General features: G+C 43.0%; 1 protein-coding gene across 4 annotated transcripts in view; it reads right to left on the reverse strand.

Moving 5' to 3' along the window:
• The window catches only part of LOC138433764 (SLAM family member 7-like), a 36,554-nt gene extending 19,155 nt beyond the window's left edge, over positions 1–17,399 (reverse strand). The window contains exons 1-5 of one of the 4 annotated variants that reach the window (XM_069576993.1): positions 17,116–17,388; positions 11,826–11,989; positions 10,533–10,658; positions 8,088–8,167; positions 4,670–5,065 (exon numbers count right to left, since the gene is read on the reverse strand). In XM_069576993.1, the coding sequence (XP_069433094.1) occupies positions 4,670–5,065; positions 8,088–8,103 (412 nt within the window). In that variant the 5' untranslated portion in view covers positions 8,104–8,167; positions 10,533–10,658; positions 11,826–11,989; positions 17,116–17,388. Of the gene's footprint in view, positions 1–4,669; positions 5,066–8,087; positions 8,189–10,532; positions 10,775–11,825; positions 11,990–17,115 lie in introns of those variants that run through there. The other 3 variants (XM_069576973.1, XM_069576982.1, XM_069577002.1) reach the window with 3 other exon arrangements.
• Between the last annotated feature and the right edge of the window lie 795 nt (positions 17,400–18,194).

The raw sequence follows: 18,194 nt of genomic DNA on the forward strand, positions 1-18,194 counted from the left end.
CAAGAAGTACTAAATTGGAGGCATCACATTTTCTTATTTCAAAGTATATTACAATGCTATTTAAAACAGACATAAAAACAGACATAGAAACTAATGGAACAGAATAAAAATCCCAGAAACAAGCCCATGCATATATGATCAACTGATCTTTGACAAGGAAACCAGGAACACACAATGGGGAAAGGGAAATCTTCTCAAAAAATGCTGCTGGGGAAACCGGATATCCACATGCAAAAGAATGAAATTGGACGCTTAGACCGTATAAAAAATAAACTAAAAATGGATTAACAACTTAAAAGTAATACCAGAGATTGTAAAACTCAAAGAAGAAAGCAAAGGGAAAATTCTTCCTGACACTGGCCTTGACAACAATTGTTTGAATATGACAACAAAAGCATAAACAATAAAGCAAAAATAGACAATTGGGATTAAAACAGAAACGTTTTTCCACAGCACAGGAAATATCAACAGAGTGAAAAGGAAACCTACAGAAATGGGAGGAAATAGCTGCAAACTATATATCTGATAAATGGTTAGTATCCAAATTTTATAAGGGACCCATACAACTCAATAGGAAAAAACCTAAATAATCCAGTTAAAAATGGGGAAATGAACTGAATAGACATTTGTCAATGGAAGATATAAAAATGGCCATCAAGTATATGAAAAATCACTCAACATTATTAATCACCAGGAAAATGAAAATCAAAACCACAATGTGTGCAAGAATAGTGGAGCAGGTTGTCATTTCTTCCTCCAGGGGATATTCCTGACCCAGGGATCAAATCTGCATCTCCTGTGTTTCCTGCACTGCAGGCAGATTATTTACTGCTGAGCCACATGGGAAGTCCAAAACCACAATGAGTATACTCTTATACAAGTTGTAATGGCTACTACCAAAAAGAAAAAAAGATGTGTTGCTGATGGGCTGGAGAAAAAGAGATATTCATACACTGTTGGTGGGACTGTAAATTGGTGCAGCCATCTTGGAAAATAGTATAGGGTTTCTCAAAAATTAAAAATATAACTACTCGCTGTTCTGTTGCTCAGTTGTGTGTCCAGCTCTTTGCAACCCCATGGACTGCAGCATGCCAGGCTTCCCTGTCCTTCACCAACTCCCGGAGCTTGCTTAAACTCATGCCCATTGAGTTGATGATGCCATCCAACCATCTTGTCCTCAATTCAGTTCAGTCAGTCAGTCATGTTCAACTCTTTGCAACCCCATGGATCGAAGAATGCCAGGCTTCCCTGTCCATCAACTCCCAGAGCTTGCTCAAACTCATGTCCATTGAGTCGTTGATGCCATCCAACCGTCTCATCCTCTGTTCTCCTCTTCTCCTCCCTCCTTCAATCTTTCCCAGCATCAGGGTCTTTTCCACTGAGTCAATTCTTTGCATCAGGTGGTCAAAGTATTGGAGTTTCAGCTTTAACATCAGTCCTTCCAATGAATATTTAGGACTGATTTCCTTTAGGAGTGACTGTTGGATCTCCTTGCAATCCAAGGGACTTTCAAGAATCTTCTCCAACACCACAGTTCAAAAGCATCAATTCTTCGATGCTCAGCCTTCTTTATGGTCCTACTCTCACATCCATACCTGATGACTACTGGAAAAACCATAATTTTGTCTATGACTTATAACTACTCTATGATTCAGCAATTATGCTTTGTGTATATATCTAAAGGAACAGAAATCAGGATTTCAAAAATATATCTGCACTTCCATGTTCACTGCAAAATTTTTACAATATACAAGACATGGAAATGACCTAAATGTCCATTGTCAGATGAGTTGATAAACATGTAGTATACACATACAAAGGAATATTGTTGTTGGTCAATCACTAAGCCATGTCCAACTCTTTGCAACCCCCTGGGTTGCAGCATGCCAGGCTTCCCTGTCCTTCACTGCCTTCTGGAGTTTGCTCAAACCCATGTCCATTGACTTGGTGATGCCATCCAACAATCTCATCCTCTGTCTCCCCCTTCTCCTCTTGCCCTCAATCTTTCCCAGCATCAGGATCATTTCCAAAGACCTGGCTCTTTGTATTAGGTGGCCAAAGTATTGGAGCTTCAGCTTCAGCATCGGTCCTTCCAGTGACTATTCAGAGTTGATTTCCTTTAGAATTGATTGGCTTGATATCCTTGCTGTCCAAGAGACTTTCAAGACTTTTCTCTACCACTATTTGAAAGCATCAGTTCTTCGATGTTCAGTGTTCTTTATGGTCCAAATACTCTCACATCTGTACATGACTACTATAAAAACCATGGCTTTGACTAGATGGATGTTTGTTGGCAAAGTGATGTCTCTGCTTTTTAATACGCTGTCTAGGTTTGCCATAGCTTCTCTTCCAAGGAGCAAGCCTCTTAATTTCATGGCTACAGTCACTGTGTGCAGTGATTTTGGAAACCAAACAAACAAAACCTGTCACTGTTTCTACTGTCTCCCTGTCCATTTGAGATGAAGTGATGGAACCAGATGCCATGATCTTAACTTTTTGAATATTGAGTTTTAGGCCAGCTTTTTCACTCTTCTTTATCACTTTCATCTAGACAACTATTATTCAAACTTAAAGAAGAAGGAAATTTTGTCCTTTGTGACAAACATAGTTGAGGCAGTAGGACATTACACTAAGTAAAATAAGCCAGAGAGAGAAGAACAAATAAATACTACATGAAACCCCTTATATGATGAGTCTTATATTTTCAATCTTATAGAAGCAAAGAGTGGAAGGGTTCTTGCACAGATCTGGGAGGAGGGTGAAATGAGTAGGTATTAGTCAAAAGGTACAAAGGTTCAGTTACACAAGATGAATAAATCCTAGAGACCTACTGTATGGCATAGTGCCTAAAGTTAGCAATACTATATAATATATGTAAAGTAATTATAATGCCTATAATTAATAACACTGTAGACTACACTTAAATTTTGTGCTGTTACATAAGCAACAACAACAACAATCAAATGAAAAAGGCAGAAGGAAACTTTTGGAGGGGATGAATCTGATTTTTTGGCATAAGTTACGGTAGCAGTTTCACTAGTATATGTGCATGCTCAGTTACTTCAGTCATGTCTGACTCTTCATAACCTTATGGACCATAGTCTGCCAGGCTCCTCTGTCCATGGAATTCTCCAGGTAAAAACACTGAAGTGGGTTACCATGCCCTCCTCCAGGGGATCTTCCCAACCCAGGGGTAGAGCCTATGTCTTCTGTGGCTCCTGCACTGCAGGCAGATTTTTCACTGCTGAGCCTCCAGGGAAGTCCACACACACACACACACACACACACACACGCACACGCACACGCACACGCACACACACGCACACATGAAAATTACCTATAGTTCTTTTGAAAAATAATACTATATAGTTAATACAAACTTTGTTGTAATTTACGAGCCCATCTGATATATCTGATAATGTCTTAAAATTTTTGAGAAAATATCTTCTTGAGACATTCCCCTAAAATAATTCACTGATTCAATCTCTCTTAGAACTGGAAGGAATTTTAAGCAATCGCCTGGTTCAGCAAATGCCTTAAGAAAAATAAAGAATTACTGTCACTTTTTAGATCAAGTTACATGGTGTTAAATGACTCACCCAAGGTCACCTAACTACTATTTCTTTTCCCAACTATTTTTTTTTCTAGCCAAACAGATCTCAATACCTATTTCATGTGCAACTATAAGATAGTCAAGTGCAAAATAATTCACAGAGAAATCCTATTACAAGGTTGGGTACATTAAATATGCAGAGCTCTTTGTATGTCAATCAAACCTCAGTAAAGTGTTTTCTTAAAAAAAAAATTAACTTCATACCTAGTTTGAATTGTTTGACCCTATTACCACTGTTTATTGGCCTAAACATTTGTTATCTTAATTTTCCTTTCTCAAGTATCTTGCTTAGTATCTGTGTATTTTGGCAACTGCAAATGTTCAAGGACTTCTTAATTTTTTTAATAAAAAATTTGCTTGTTGCTATCAAGCTGTTGTTGTTGCTGTCATTGTTAGCTACAATGCTGAATCTAGTTTATTTGTCACAGATCACAGTGAAAGGCATACTGTAAAAATAATTAAATACTTCTCATCAAAAATAAAGTGAAAAAGATAGGCAGAAGAACAGATCAGGTGGATGCAATGTGAGATGAATTTGATGATTTGAAGATGAATGAATGAGGGACACCAGCCAAAGAAATCAGGTATCCACTTGAAGGTGGGAAAGGGAAGAAATGGATTCTCCCCTGAGTCACCAGGTAGGAATACAGGCCTGCCAACACCTTGATTTTGCCCCATGAGACTCAAGTGTGACTTATGACCTGAAAAATGGTAAGATAATCAGTTTGAGAGGTTTTAAGGCCATAAGTTTTTCTGGTAGTTCGTTACAGTAGTAATAGAAAACAAATAGAGAAATTAAGCAACTCAGTTTTAGAAAGAACAATTAATATTACCGTATAAATCCCCATTTTCCTCCCTCAAAATACTGAAGTGATTTTCTCCTGTTTTTGAATCTCAAGTCTGCTCTCCTTTTGTGGCTAACATGCACACCTTATTGCTGGGTGAGAAGACAGAGTCTGAAGGTTGGGATCTAAATAAAATCTTACAGAATGGGGTCTATGTGACCCTTCTAGGACAAAAGCAGGAGGGAAGCCATGGTGAGGAGGTGTCACTTACCATAGACAGTGAGGAGGAAAACCTGGGAAAGTTCCAATCCTCCATGGAAGCTGACTCGAGCCCGGTACTGTCCACTGTCCTCACAGGTCAGATTCTCAATCTTCAGGGATAAGATGTCGGGCACATGGACCCTCTGCTGGTACCTGTCCTGGAGGCTGACCCAGGTTGGAGTGTCTGTCCCATGGTGGACTTGCAGCAAGACACTGTAGTTTGACTCAGGGCCAAAGGCCCACGAGACCTCCTCTGGTTCAGCTTCTTGCTTCTTGATAACATGAAACAACACAGAACCTCCTCGGATCCCCTGCAGGGGAACACGGGCTCCAGGTTCCTGAACTTCAGAATCACGTGCACCAGGACTCTTGACCCCAGTGCTGCAGATGCCTAAAGGATTGGAAACTGGACATATGTTTTTTTCATCAATAATAAAGGAAAGAACCCACACAAACCTCTTTTTAAAGAAATCCACCCAGGATAATTCCTTAATTCTAGTAAGACAGCCAAGTACAATTAATTAAAACAACTTTTGGAATCAAGTCTTCTTTCTAATGAAGTTTAACATTGAATAGGTTACATAAATTTGCTAACCTGACATTTCCTTACCAACCTCATAAGGTCAGTATAAGTTAAATGACATCGCAAGTGAAATGCACCAGCACATTTTTAGGAACAAACTAGGTGCATAATTGTAGAAGGTGCTTAAAATGTCTCCTTACATCCCTGCCTCTTTGTGTTCACACATTTGTTTAACCCCTTTCCCTGGAGAGTGGACTGCACCTAGTGACTTGCTGTCAGGAATGGACCACAGCAGACACGATGGATGTCACTCAGTGATTTTAGAGTACACAAGACTGTGACTTCCCTCTTGCTTATACTCACACTCACTCTTTCACTCTCTCCCTTGCTTGCTCTGAGGAATCCAGCTGCCATATTGTCATTTGCCCTATTGGGGAGACCCATGTAACAAGGAACTGAGGGAGACTCTGGTCAACATCCAGAGAGGAGCTGAGGCCTTCAGTCCAATAGCCACAGGAGCTGCCTGCTAGCAGAGCTTTCCCAGATGACCCTGAGCTGATGTAGCCTCAGTCAAGGCCTTGATTTCAGTCTGAGAAACCCTGAGCCAGAGGACCCAGCTGGGTCCTGGCCTCGAAAAAATGTGACATTCTTCCTGACGGTGTTTAAGGCATTAACTTTTGGGGTGACAGGTTACAAAACAGTAAATACCTAATACACATATGAATGCTGTTCTCCTTCTTGCTTCTAGGTAGTGTGGTAGTTGGGAGAGGCTAGGCTGCACTGTGTAACAAGCAGTTAATACCTCAAGGTCTTAGAACAAGAGGAGTTTATGCCCCCGACCACAGGTCCCCATGAGAGAGTGAGGGAGGGTTCCTGTCACACAGAGTGGAGGCTCCACCACATCCATGGAGCCCACAGCATCCTCACAGGTTCCCAGCCCCACAGCAGGGAGGGGAAACGGGAGAATCACACTTCTGTCCAGAAGTAGCGTGCTCTCTGCTCTTGCTTTTTGGCCAGCACTGCTCACAAGGCCCTGGCTAACTACCAGGGACTAGAATATGATAGTGAGCCAGTGACCATTTAGCTCTGCTGTCTCTGCCACCGAGTCAGCACCTCCCTAGCCAATCCCTGAGAGGTTGCAGTGGGCCTTCCTTGATCACTTTCCTGCAGAGCTGTGACCAGTGGGCACATTCCCCTCAGGGCCACCCATCCTGAGCCCACCCTCCCTCTTCAGACAGTGGCCCTAGGGACTGGATACCCTCTGTCCTTTTTGGGGACAGGATAGGACAGAACAGGACCAGAGAAAGTAATGCAGAACAGCCTTATCCTGAACAAAACAATAACTTGCTTTTCCCAGGAGGTCAGGATCCGTCTAGGTTGGCCTCTTCCTACCAGGGAAAAAAGTTCTCTCTCCAAATGAGTAAGTTCTCTTCATCTCAAGCCTGCCTTCCTGTATTGTATTTATACCCATTCCTGGCTGTCATTAGAGGCAGAGAATGGCTCAGGCCAGTATTCATATGTATATATATGTGTATTTCAGATATTTCTTTGTATTTATTTCATGACTTATTCACTGAATTAGGCATCTCCTTGAGGTCAAGTCTCCATCCCAGTCCCTTCAGCTCCCCTCACAGGCCTGGGGCCTTACATTAGGCTTACTACTGCTTTACTATATTTCCAGAGCATGGTGTGCAAACAAAGTTTCCATAGACTGTGAAAGATGATGTCTTACAGGAGGTGGTCTAAACACCTCTCTCAGGAGCAGAGGCAGAGTAAACAGGGCCAGACTGGATTCCAGAGGGGATGCTTGAAGAAGAGCATCCCTCATTCCACGCAGGGCCGAGATGTGACCACAGTAATGGTCCGGGATCTCCTCTCTGAAGGAACCTAAACAGGTCCACTGCTGTCAGTCCCTGTCATGACACAGGACTAGGACAACATGGGATGAGGAGACAGAGCAGAGGCCTTGATGGACAACAGGAGAGTCCTCTCTGGGAACAAAAGCTGGGAAGGGCCTTAGGGGGTATCTGCCCAGGCCCCTCCTGTTACAGAGGAGGAGGCCCCCCAGGGGGTGAACCTGTCCTGGGTCACACAGGGCAGAGCAACATCTGGCACCAGCGCTCCCCTCTCCCAGTCCCCCATCCTGTCCCTGTCCCCCCCAGGGGCTCCCTTTCCAGCACTGCTGTCTCATCACCGGGATCTGAGCAGCTCCTGGAGGCTCATCCTCCAACTTTCTCTCCTGGGAAAGGGGAAGCAAGTATTTACAAAGGTTTAGCAGAGCAGGGGGTACCTTTCCAGGTGGCACTAGTCATAAAGAACCTGCCTTTCAATGCAGGAGACATAAAAGATGCAGGTTTGATTCCTGGATCGGTAAGATTCCCTGGAGGAGGACATGGCAATCCACTCTAGTATTCTTGCCTGGATAATCTCATGGACAAGGGAGCCTGGTGGGCGACAGTCTATGGAGTTGCAGAGTCAGACACAGCTGAAGCGGCTTAGCATGCACACACAGCAGAGCAGGGACTTCTGGCCAGCAGAGTTAAACAGCAGAACCACCCAACCTTACACTCGCTGGAAATGAGGGAATCAGGGAAAGAGGAGGCTCAGCCCTCTGGCTGCAGGGAGGATGGACTTAGAAGCTGGTGGTGAGCACCAGCTGTGAGGAAGATGAAAGAAGACGTAGAAAAAGAAGGCAGACAGTAAGAGCATTGTGAACTACAAAAGGTGTAATCCTGAAGAAGAAGATTAAGCCAGAAAGGTGTGGTTATAAACAAGAGAGTAAAGTTTATTCAAATGATATAAAATTAAAAAATCAACATAAAATTTTGTTCCCGTTTCTGACCCTTCCTTCATCATCCCACCAGGAAATCAATCGCCGTTTTCACTCAACTCATAATCAACCCACCTGTGCCTTTGCACATCTCCTCCGTCTCCACGACTCTCTCTAGATGCCAGTGACGGTAGGGACCCTTTCTTCTTTGTGTTCTGCCAGTAGACACAGGGGCACACTGAGGGCATGAAGGAGACTATTGCTATGGTGAGTGCATCTCCCCAACATCACCAGTAGCTTCTGTGTCTCTGGGAAATTCCAGGGCGAACTGAACTCACCTTCAAGCTTCCTTTCCCACTACTTCCAAACTCATGTCCAGAAAAGGGTTAAAGATCTTAAGAATGATGAAGACAAATATACTTCACCCACAGCATCACTCCTCACCACCCACCCCTCCAAATGTATAGAGCAATTTAACGTTCCTTTCAATGATGCCTCTTCCAGTTACCCAGGGTGTCCAACCTCCACTGGGAAGTGTCCATCTCATTCAGTACTGTGACGGTTGGGGCTAAGGGGGCAACAAATTCCAATCCCTCCCAGATTCTGGGGACCTTGATAAAATCATTTTCCTTCTCTGTGTGCAAACTGTCTCATTCTAACATGAGAAATTCAAACCATTTCTCTCTCTCTCTCTCTCTCTCTCTTTTTTCTCCCTTTATCTCATTTGTCTCCATCTCTTTATTTTTTAATTTGTGAATTTCTAGTCCCAGACTTTGGATAAGCCTAGAATTTGGAACATATTTTTGCAGTTAAATAACACTGGTAATGTGAAGAAAGCCTACATTTTGCTGTAGACAGAAGCAATCTAGTTAAGTGGGATATAGTCCTTATTTAAATGCCCTTTATTAATATGTTTTCCCATCTTTACAAATGCTACCTAATTTGTTTAATTTTATCCAGAATTCACAATCCACTATATTTTATTCTTTTCTTCATTCATTTGTATTTAATTTTTCTATGTACAGATGTCTAGTCTTTCATAAATTTATAGATGTATTCACATCATTCCTTTGAATTTTCTAAAAGAATTTATTTTAAATTGAAGGATAATTGCTTGGCACGCATCCTTCTTTAGGACATTCTCTTTTACTTTCAGTTCCTCTTTTTTCTTTCAGTTCCTCTTTTTTGCTCAACTCCTTATTCTCTCCACTTTTTCTTCTCCCACCTCCACACTTTTCCCCCATTTTTATCCCCTGTTAGTCATCTATTACATTTTCTTCTGCATTTTCTCCTACTCTCATAAATACATGGGTGTATAGATGATTTTAAATATTGAAGATTACTGTTTCATTTACAAGATTAGGATTTTGTTATATATAGTATTCTGCATCTTACTGATGGAAACCCATGCATCCGATACTATCAAAAATTAGAAATACCTCCCAGCTAATTGGTAGACTGTTTTTTTTAAGGCTTCATAATACTCCACTGTACATAAACTTCCCATCTTGTTCAATCATTTCCAAATTGATGTAAAGATTCACTGTTTCTAGGATTTTGCCCTAAAACAGTGCTTTGCATTATAGAGGGCATCCTCCCAGAGAATTTGTTTTACTGGGAGGTTTTTTCAACTTTTCAAAATGAAAACTAACAGTGAGGTGGAATGAAAAATTTATAAGCTCTTTTGAGATGAACTGGAGACTGCAAGGACCCTATCCTTTGTAAAGATCTGCTAGGATCTGCACCCCAAACCCTGGTGGAGAGTGTGTGTCCACTATCCCTTTCTAGTAGAGAAGCCTAAGGAGGCTGACTAGAGTTGCTTCCTCCAGCTCAGACCTGGGGCTCTAGTCGGCCTCCTCCTCCACGATGTCTTGTATAAGCTTCCAGGGCTCCTCTGAGTCTATATGAGGAGAACCTCATTCCCTTGCCCTCTGCCCTAAGGAGCCATATTCTTTGTCTCCCTCCCTCTCCCCAGGACCCCGGGCAGGGTCACTTGGCTTCCTTGTTACTGCAGCAGAAGCAACCTCTGCTGCTGCTGCTAAGTCACTTCAGTTGTGTCTGACTCTGTGTGACCCCATAGACGTCAGCCCACCAGGCTCCCCTGTCCCTGGGATTCTCCAGGCAAGAACACTGGAGTGGGTTGCCATTTCCTTTTCCAATGCATAAAAGTGAAAAGTGAAAGTGAAGTCATTGAGTCGTGTCCAACTCTCAGCGGCTCCATGGACTGCAGCCCACCAGGCTCCTCCGTCCATGGGATTTTCCAGGCAAGAGTACTGGAGTGGTGTGCCATTGCCTTCTCCTAGAAGCAACCTCACCTCCCTGGAAATGGTCCTCTTAATGCAGACAAGGCTACCTGAGCTCAGGGGTCCCAGGCTTGCCACATAATCAAAAGGCCATATTATTCTTTCCTTGCACTCTGGGGCTCTAAACCAAGTACACTGCATTTCAAAACTTATAACTGTAGTTTTCCTTTTTTGTTCAACAAAGACATCAAAACCTAAAGAGCCCTCCAAGTGGTAGGGTCCTACTTTGCTGGCTTTATCTGACATCTTTCCCTCCCCAGGAGCCCAGGCCACTCACTGAGAAGGAGACTGATGAATCCCAGGAGCCAGGAGGCCCAGCAGCGGTGGGCATCTTCTGAGCAGGGCCTCATTGCAGGTTGTGTGCCAGCCAGTTCAGCTGAGGAGGAAATATTGATGAAGGTAGCTGCAAGAGAAGAGAAAAGCTTGGGCTCCAGCTTCCCACCCTCAGGGTGGAGCTAACAAATTTGTTTCTAGTTGGCCACTGGCAGCATGTTAGTTCTCTGTCAGTCTATTTCTCCTGCATTGGCAGGCGGGTTCTTTACCACTAGCGCCACCTGGGAAGCCCGAGCTCTATCAGCCTAGAGAAACTCCTTTAATCTTATCCACAGCATACACAGTACACACTCAATAAGTAATTTTAAAATGAAGGTATAAATAATCTCACTCTGTGATGTGCCTGGCATACTGTTGGACAGACCCCACTCAGTGAAGTCACAGCCAGCTTGGAGTTCTTGCATACTCTTCTGTGATTCCCTGGGGTAGCAGCTCTGCCCCAGGCAGCCCAGTTCACCAGTGCCAGGCTGTGGTCAGGCACAGAAGTCATGCTCTGCAAAAAGACTAGGCTAAACCCCATCTTGGGTTTCCCAGGTGCTCAGGGGTAAAGAATCTGCCTACCAACGCAGGAGATGTAGGAGATCCAAGTTCAATTCTCAGGTTGGGGAGATTCCCTGGAGAAGCAAATGGCAGGCCACTTAGTAGTCTTGCCTGGAAAATTCCACAGATAGAGGAGGCTGGCAGTTTACAGTCTATGGGGTTCCAAAAAGGTTAGACACAATTTAAAGACTAAATAACAACAAAGCCCCATTTTGGCTTGATGGCTGCTCTGTCTCTGTTCCATTTAATGAGTCAAATTTTCTTTCTAATTTTTCAGAAACTTCAGCTCTCAGTTTCCTATGTAAGCAGCTGTGGGCAAGGAACAAAGTTCTTTGAGGGAAGTGTCAACTTCCCACATCCCAACACAAATATTGGTATTTACTTATTGCTTGCATCTGTATGGCCTTCCCAGATGTCACAGTGCTCCCTGTATACACAAAGCAATGCCAGACCCCCCATAGAAATTGTGCCACAACCAAGCATTTCCCTTTAGTCTCTGCCAGCTCCATTCTTGCTCTCATAGGGGAAGAGATAGACATCTACACCCTCGTCCTGGCCACAGCCTCAGATGCGTCAGCCTCTGCACAACTGGCTGAGGGTCAGGCCCTGGCTTCTTCTCCCCATGCTGAATACCCCACATTATCTGAGACTGTCACCTCCCATGTTCTGGAGGAACAGCACCATCCTCTTAACATACCTCCTTCTCCTTCCCGTCGAGGTTTCTCCCTTAGCTGCTCAGGCAGAAAGCCCCAAAGCTGGGTCCACAGGACTGGCCCCATGACCATGCACTTAAGGTAGTCAGGTACAGAATATTAAATCCTTTATGGATGTAAAACTCTCCTCCAAGAGGGATTTTATTACCTGTAAAAGGTCACAGAGCTAATCAAAGGGCAAACCTGGACTCTTGACAACAAGCTGAAGACACATCCCCCCAATCACAGCCCCTTTCCCATTCCAAGCAAATCTTCTGAAGTCTAGTCTGTGCTCCTTCCAAAATTTTCTGTGCAGTATCCCAGACAAGAGAATATTCAAAATTAGTTTTATTTTCCCCCTACTCCACCTAATAGTAGACAAATCAGCTTAAAATGTGGTTTGTGCATCCTGTGGTCAGAAACTATTTATACTGATTGGAAATATGGGCTGCTCATTCACTGGTTGCCTTTAGGGCAATGGAGAGCAAGTCACAATCCCCTCCTCCACTGGTCCTCACGATTTTAAGAGAGAAATCCTAGTGTGGGAACATTTTAGTTATGAAAACTATGTGGTAGTGGGCAGTGGGAAGGAGGACCCTGGAGAGGGGATCCAGCAATGTCACTGGAGACCAGGGACACTGGGAAGAGAGTCAGCCAACAGATAATCCATGCTGGTAAAACATCAGATACTTTAAAAATATCCAGATTCTGATCTCATTTTCAGCATCCCAGCCATCCTGTGCTAAGGCGTAGCACATACACATGCACACATTCCCCGACAGAAACTTTGGTAAGAGCTTATTACATGAAACTACTTGGTACTGGTAATGTTTTGGGGAATTAAGGGAAGGCATGCTTGGCTCTGCTGCAGCCAAGTATATACATGTGTATATATGGGGTACAGGATAGTTAAGAAGTGTAGAGCTGAGTGAGATGGGGAGCTCTGGAAAACCAGGCAGAGAAGTGACCATGAGAGTGAAAATTCCTAGGAAATGCCAGAAATTATAGGAAGGCTCTGGACCTCTAGAAAACATCACGAGTGGTCATGTCTATCTTCTTTGAATTGCACAGGACAGGACACCCCACCTAAGGACTGCATTACATGAAGAACTTATTGTTCAGCTGCTAAGTCATGTCCAACTCTTTGTGACCTCATGGACAGCAGATGCCAGGCTTCCCTGACCTTCACTATCTCCCAGAGTCTTGTCTATTGAGTCTGTGATGCCATCCAACCATCTTGTCCTCTGTTGTCCCCTTCTCCTGCCCTCAGTTTTTCCCAGCAGCAGGGTCTTTTCCAATGGGTCAGCTCTTCACGTCAGATGACCAAAATATTGATTCAACATCTACTCTTTAGCAGAAGATTTATACATGTCATTTTGGCTAGTCAAAATTATTTGCTGAATAAAATCCTCAAAACAACCCTATTACCTAATCATTACATACATCTGATAGAAGAGCATCCAGAATGTCCAAAGCTATTACATAACTTATTGAAGGTTATATTTCAAGTTAGCAGCAAGGTGTTTACACACTGTCGACATCAGTCAAGGAATGGACATGACCAGGAGGGAGAGAAGAGTGTAGATTTTGAGAAACTCAAGTTTTAACTGAGAGAGAAAAGACCCCAGTATGGAAAGGATGATTACTGCCCAATGTAGAAGGAAACTTCAGCCCCAGGAATAAGAAAGGCTAGGTGCTTAGATAAAAGATGTTGGTAGAGAGGATCTGAGTTATGATCTTCTCCCTGACCATTCTGCCTGGCTTGAGAGAGAAAAGCCACCATTCCAGCCTGTAGTATTTGCAGCAGAGCACCAGGGCATTTCAGAGCTGGGCCGGGGAGGCAAACAGATGGCAGCAGTTGCAGGGTGACAACTTGCCTTCATTGTCCATTTTTTCCCCCTTACCTTCTACTCTATAATCCAGGTATCTATTTGCTGCTAAAAATTATCAAATAAAACAAATGAATATATATTTCAAAGCAGAAACAGACTCACAGATATAGGAAAAAACCTAGTGGTTACCAGTGGGGAGAGGGAAGAGGAGGGCAAAATAGGGGAATGGGACTAAGAGATACAAGGTACTATATAAAAGAGGTAAGCAGAAAGAATATATTGCACAGCACAGGAAATTGTAGCCTTTATTTTGCAATAACATTTTTGTTTTGGCTGTGCATGGGCTTTCTCTCTAGCTGTGGTGAGCGGAGCCTACTCTTTAGTTGCGGTGTGGAGGCTTCTCAATTCTCTTGTTGTTGAGCATGGCCTCTAGAGTGTGCAGGCTTCAGTAGTTTGTGGCACATCAGCTTAGTTGCCCTGCAGCATGTGGAATCTTCCCAGACCAGGAATGGGACCCATGACTGGCAGGTGGATTCCTAACCACTGGATTAACAGGGAAGTCCTGTAATAACTTTTGAAGGAGTATAAGCTATCAGTATATTGACTCACTATGCTATACACCTGATACTAACATAACACTTTATATCAACTATACATCAATAAAAATTATAATAAAAATCATAAACAAGATGAAGGATGGTTTCAATGGGCCAAATATTCATGGGATCATGGAGAAAGTAAGGAGTTCCAGAAAAACATTTACTTCTGCTTTATTGACTATACTAAATCCTTTGACTGTGTGGATCACAACAAACTGGAAAATTCTTCAATTTATAGGAGTACCAGGCTTCTTTACCTGTCTCCTGAGAAACTTGTATGCAGGTTAAGAAGCAACAGTTAGAACCAGACTTGGGACAACTGGCTGGTTCAAAATTGGGAAATGAGTACGACAAGGCTGTATATTGTCAAATCCCTGTTTGTTTAACTTATATGCAGAGTACGTCATGAGAAATGCTGGGATGGATGAATTACAAGCTGGAAAAAAGATTGCTGGGAGAAATATCAACAACCTCAGGTATGCTGGTGAAACCACTCTAATGGGAGTAAGAGAAGAGGAACTCAAAGAGTCAATGAGCATGAAAGAGGACAGTGAAAAAGCTAGCTTAAAATTCAACATTCAAAAAACTAAGATCACGGCATCTGGTCCCATCACTTCATGACAAATAGATGTGGAAATAGTGGAAGCAGTGACAGACTTTATTTTCTTGGGCTCCAAAATCACTGCAAATGGTGACTGCAGCCATGAAATTAGAAGGCACTTGCTTCTTGGAAGGAACGCTGAGACAAACCTAGACAGCATATTAAGAACCAGAGACATCACTTTGCTGACAAAAGTCCGTCTAGTCAAAACTATGTTTTTTTCAGTAGTCATCTATGGATGTGAGAGTTGGACCATAAAAAAGGTTGAGCACTGACTAATTGATGCTTTCAGACTGTGGTGCTTGAGAAGACTCTTGAATCCCTTGGACAGCAGGAGATCCAACCAGTCAATCCTAAGGGAAATCAACCCTGAATATTCGTTGGAAGGACTAATGCTCAAGCTGAAGCTCTAATACTTTGGCTACCTGATGTGAAGAGCTGACTCAGGAAAAACGCTGACGCTGGGAAAGACTGAAGACAAAAGGAAAAGGGGATGAAGAAGATAAGATGTTTAGATAGCATCACAGACTCAATGGACATGAATTTGAGCAAACTCTGGGAGATGGTGGAGGACAGAGAAGACTGGTATGCTTCATTCCATGGACTTGTAAAGAGTCAGACATGACTTAGCGACTGAACACATAATATACACAGCACACACTGAAAAACTTTAGATGTGATTAGAAGACAATGAGTATTTTAACATGTGTATTAAAATGTGAGGGTAGAAAATTTAGGATCATAGAAAATTCCCTCCTTCATAGAAGAAGTGAGAAAACCAACTACACTTTTGGATATCTTTTTCAGAATGTTGGAAATTATCCAGTGGTTTGCAGCAACCTTAGGAGCGTGTAGTCAAGAAAAATGGCTGAATCACATTCAGAATAGTATTATGAACTAAATGTTTGTTTTCTCCCAAAATTTTTATGTTGAATCACTAACCTCCAATATGATGTTATTTGGAGACAGGGCAATTGGAAGGTAATGAGGTGGATGAGGTCAAGAAGGTGGGGCCCTCATGATGGGATTATTGTCTTTATAAGAAGGGATACTAGAGAGCTCTTTCTGTCTTGTCCTTGTGAGATACAGCAAAAATTGGCCATCTGCAAGGCAAGAGGAGAATCTTCACCAGGAACTGATTCAGTCAGTACCTTGATTTTGAACCAGCCCCATAACTGTGAGAAATAAATGTTGTGCTTAATACCATTCAATGGTATTTTGTTATAGCATCTCAAGATGACAAAGACAAACAAGGAGCTTCAACAAAGACAAACAAAAGCATTGCCAATAAATTGTCATGATATCAAGTATTTGGTGATAAATTGGAAGACTTCATTTGCAAGGAAGTCTGTATTTGACCTAACCCAGAGCTCTTCCCCTGTGAAATGGCTTTACCCAGCGGCATTCATCAAAGCAATTATGAGCAAGTTTTCATTTTGTGGATACCTGAGGAGTTGGATAACTGGTAATGCAAACAAGAGACTAATATCTTAAAAGGAAAATCTTGGTAACGATACGTTCATAGACACATTGAAAAGTTCTGACATATTCCAGGAATCTATAAGTCCAAGAAAATGCATACAGCCGTGTACAATTTTCAGAAAAAGTCTGAGATGGTCTTATTCTCTAACTTGCAGCTGACCTTGGAGATCATCATCACAAGTAGAAACTGAAGCCTAAGGTAGAGTTGTGAACTGTATGAATGAGTGTTGAAGACAAGCCCAAAATTCAAACAGAGATCTTCACCAAAGACTAAAAGATGTATTAGTTCCAGACATTTAAGGAGATTTCCTTTCAACACTAGTTGTCTATTAAGCCAACCAATCAGAAACTCCACTGGACACACACAACAAAAGTCAGACTATTTTCAGAAAAGTCAAAGGAAAAGTCAACTTTTAAATAAAAATGACAAAAATTTATAAACAGAAGTAGAAGCAACAACAAAGAAACTAGAAAAATATCATGATAAAAATGTTAGCTAATGCTGTTGTAATTTTATTACAATCACTATATATATTGACTTGACATATTGTACACTTTAAACCTACGCAATATTACATGTCAATTATATCTCAATTTTTAAAAGTCCTTTTAGGGATGAGATCCTGATCTCCAGAGTTGCTGCATTTTATCATTTTAAATGTATAATTTCCAATAAAACATACAAGACAAGGAAGCAAGAATATACGATCCATACACAAAGAAAAAAAAAAAAAACAATCAGTAGAAACTATCCCTGAGGAAAACCAAATATGGAACTTACTTGACAAAGACTCTAGGTTAGCTGTTTAAATAAGTTCAGAGGACAGAAAAAGATGGCGGAGGAATAGGACGGGAAGATCACGTTCTCCCTCACAAATTCCTCAAAAGAACATTTCAACGCCGAGCAAACTCCACAAAACAACTTCTGTAGGCTGGCAGAGGACATCAGGCAACCAGAAAAGCAGACCATTGTCTTCAAAAACAGGTAGGAAAAAATATAAAAGACGAAAAAGGAGACAAAGGAGGTGGGGAGGGAGCTCCGTCCCGGGAAGGGAAGCCCGCCCCGGGAAGGGAATTTTAAGAAGAGAGGTTTCCAAACACCAGGAAACATTCTCCCTGCCGAGTCTGTGACGAGCCTTGGAAACACAGAGGGCAACATAACAGGAAGGAAAAATAGATAAATAATTAAAACCAAGAGATTACAAGCCCACCAGTAACTCCCCCAGCGGAAAAGCAGCACAGACGCCTGCATCCGCCATTGGGAAGTGGGGGCAGGGCAGGGACGCGCGGGAGGCGCGGGCTGCAGAGCTTTGTAAGAATCGGGCAGGAACGCCCCACGCGCAACCAGAACGATCTAACTTGGGCTAGCAAACCAGACTGTGGGATAGCTACCACGCGAAAAGCTCGAACATAAGACACCGCCAGGACTGAGCACAGAACAAAGGACGGAGCGGAAAAAGCCGGCTGCAGACCATCCCCCGCCAGGGACAGGCAGCCAGAGCCGTAAGGACTGGAAAGGGGCAATTGCAGACCCGGAGAGACTTTACTTACCTAACTGCAAGCAGGCTCCTTTGCTAAGACTTCTGGGGGTGCTGGACAGTCACAGTCTGCTTCACGGGGTGCGCCAGCGGTCCACCCAGAGAGCTGAGCGGTAGCGGCGGAAAAGGTGACAAGCCCCGGCGATCGCGCTCGCCAAACTCCTGAGCTACTCGGACCTGGGAAGGGCACAAAGCGCAGTCCCAGCCGCATTTGTGCCTCTGAGGGCTGCCTGAGGGCCGAACCTGAGCGGCTTGGACCGGGGAAGTGCACGCAGCCTAGGGCCGGCCCCAGACGGTTCCCGGCTGAGCATCGTAGAGCCGG

This window comes from Ovis canadensis, chromosome 1 (assembly GCF_042477335.2).
Source record: "Ovis canadensis isolate MfBH-ARS-UI-01 breed Bighorn chromosome 1, ARS-UI_OviCan_v2, whole genome shotgun sequence".
Classification (NCBI taxonomy): Eukaryota; Metazoa; Chordata; class Mammalia; order Artiodactyla; family Bovidae; genus Ovis; species Ovis canadensis.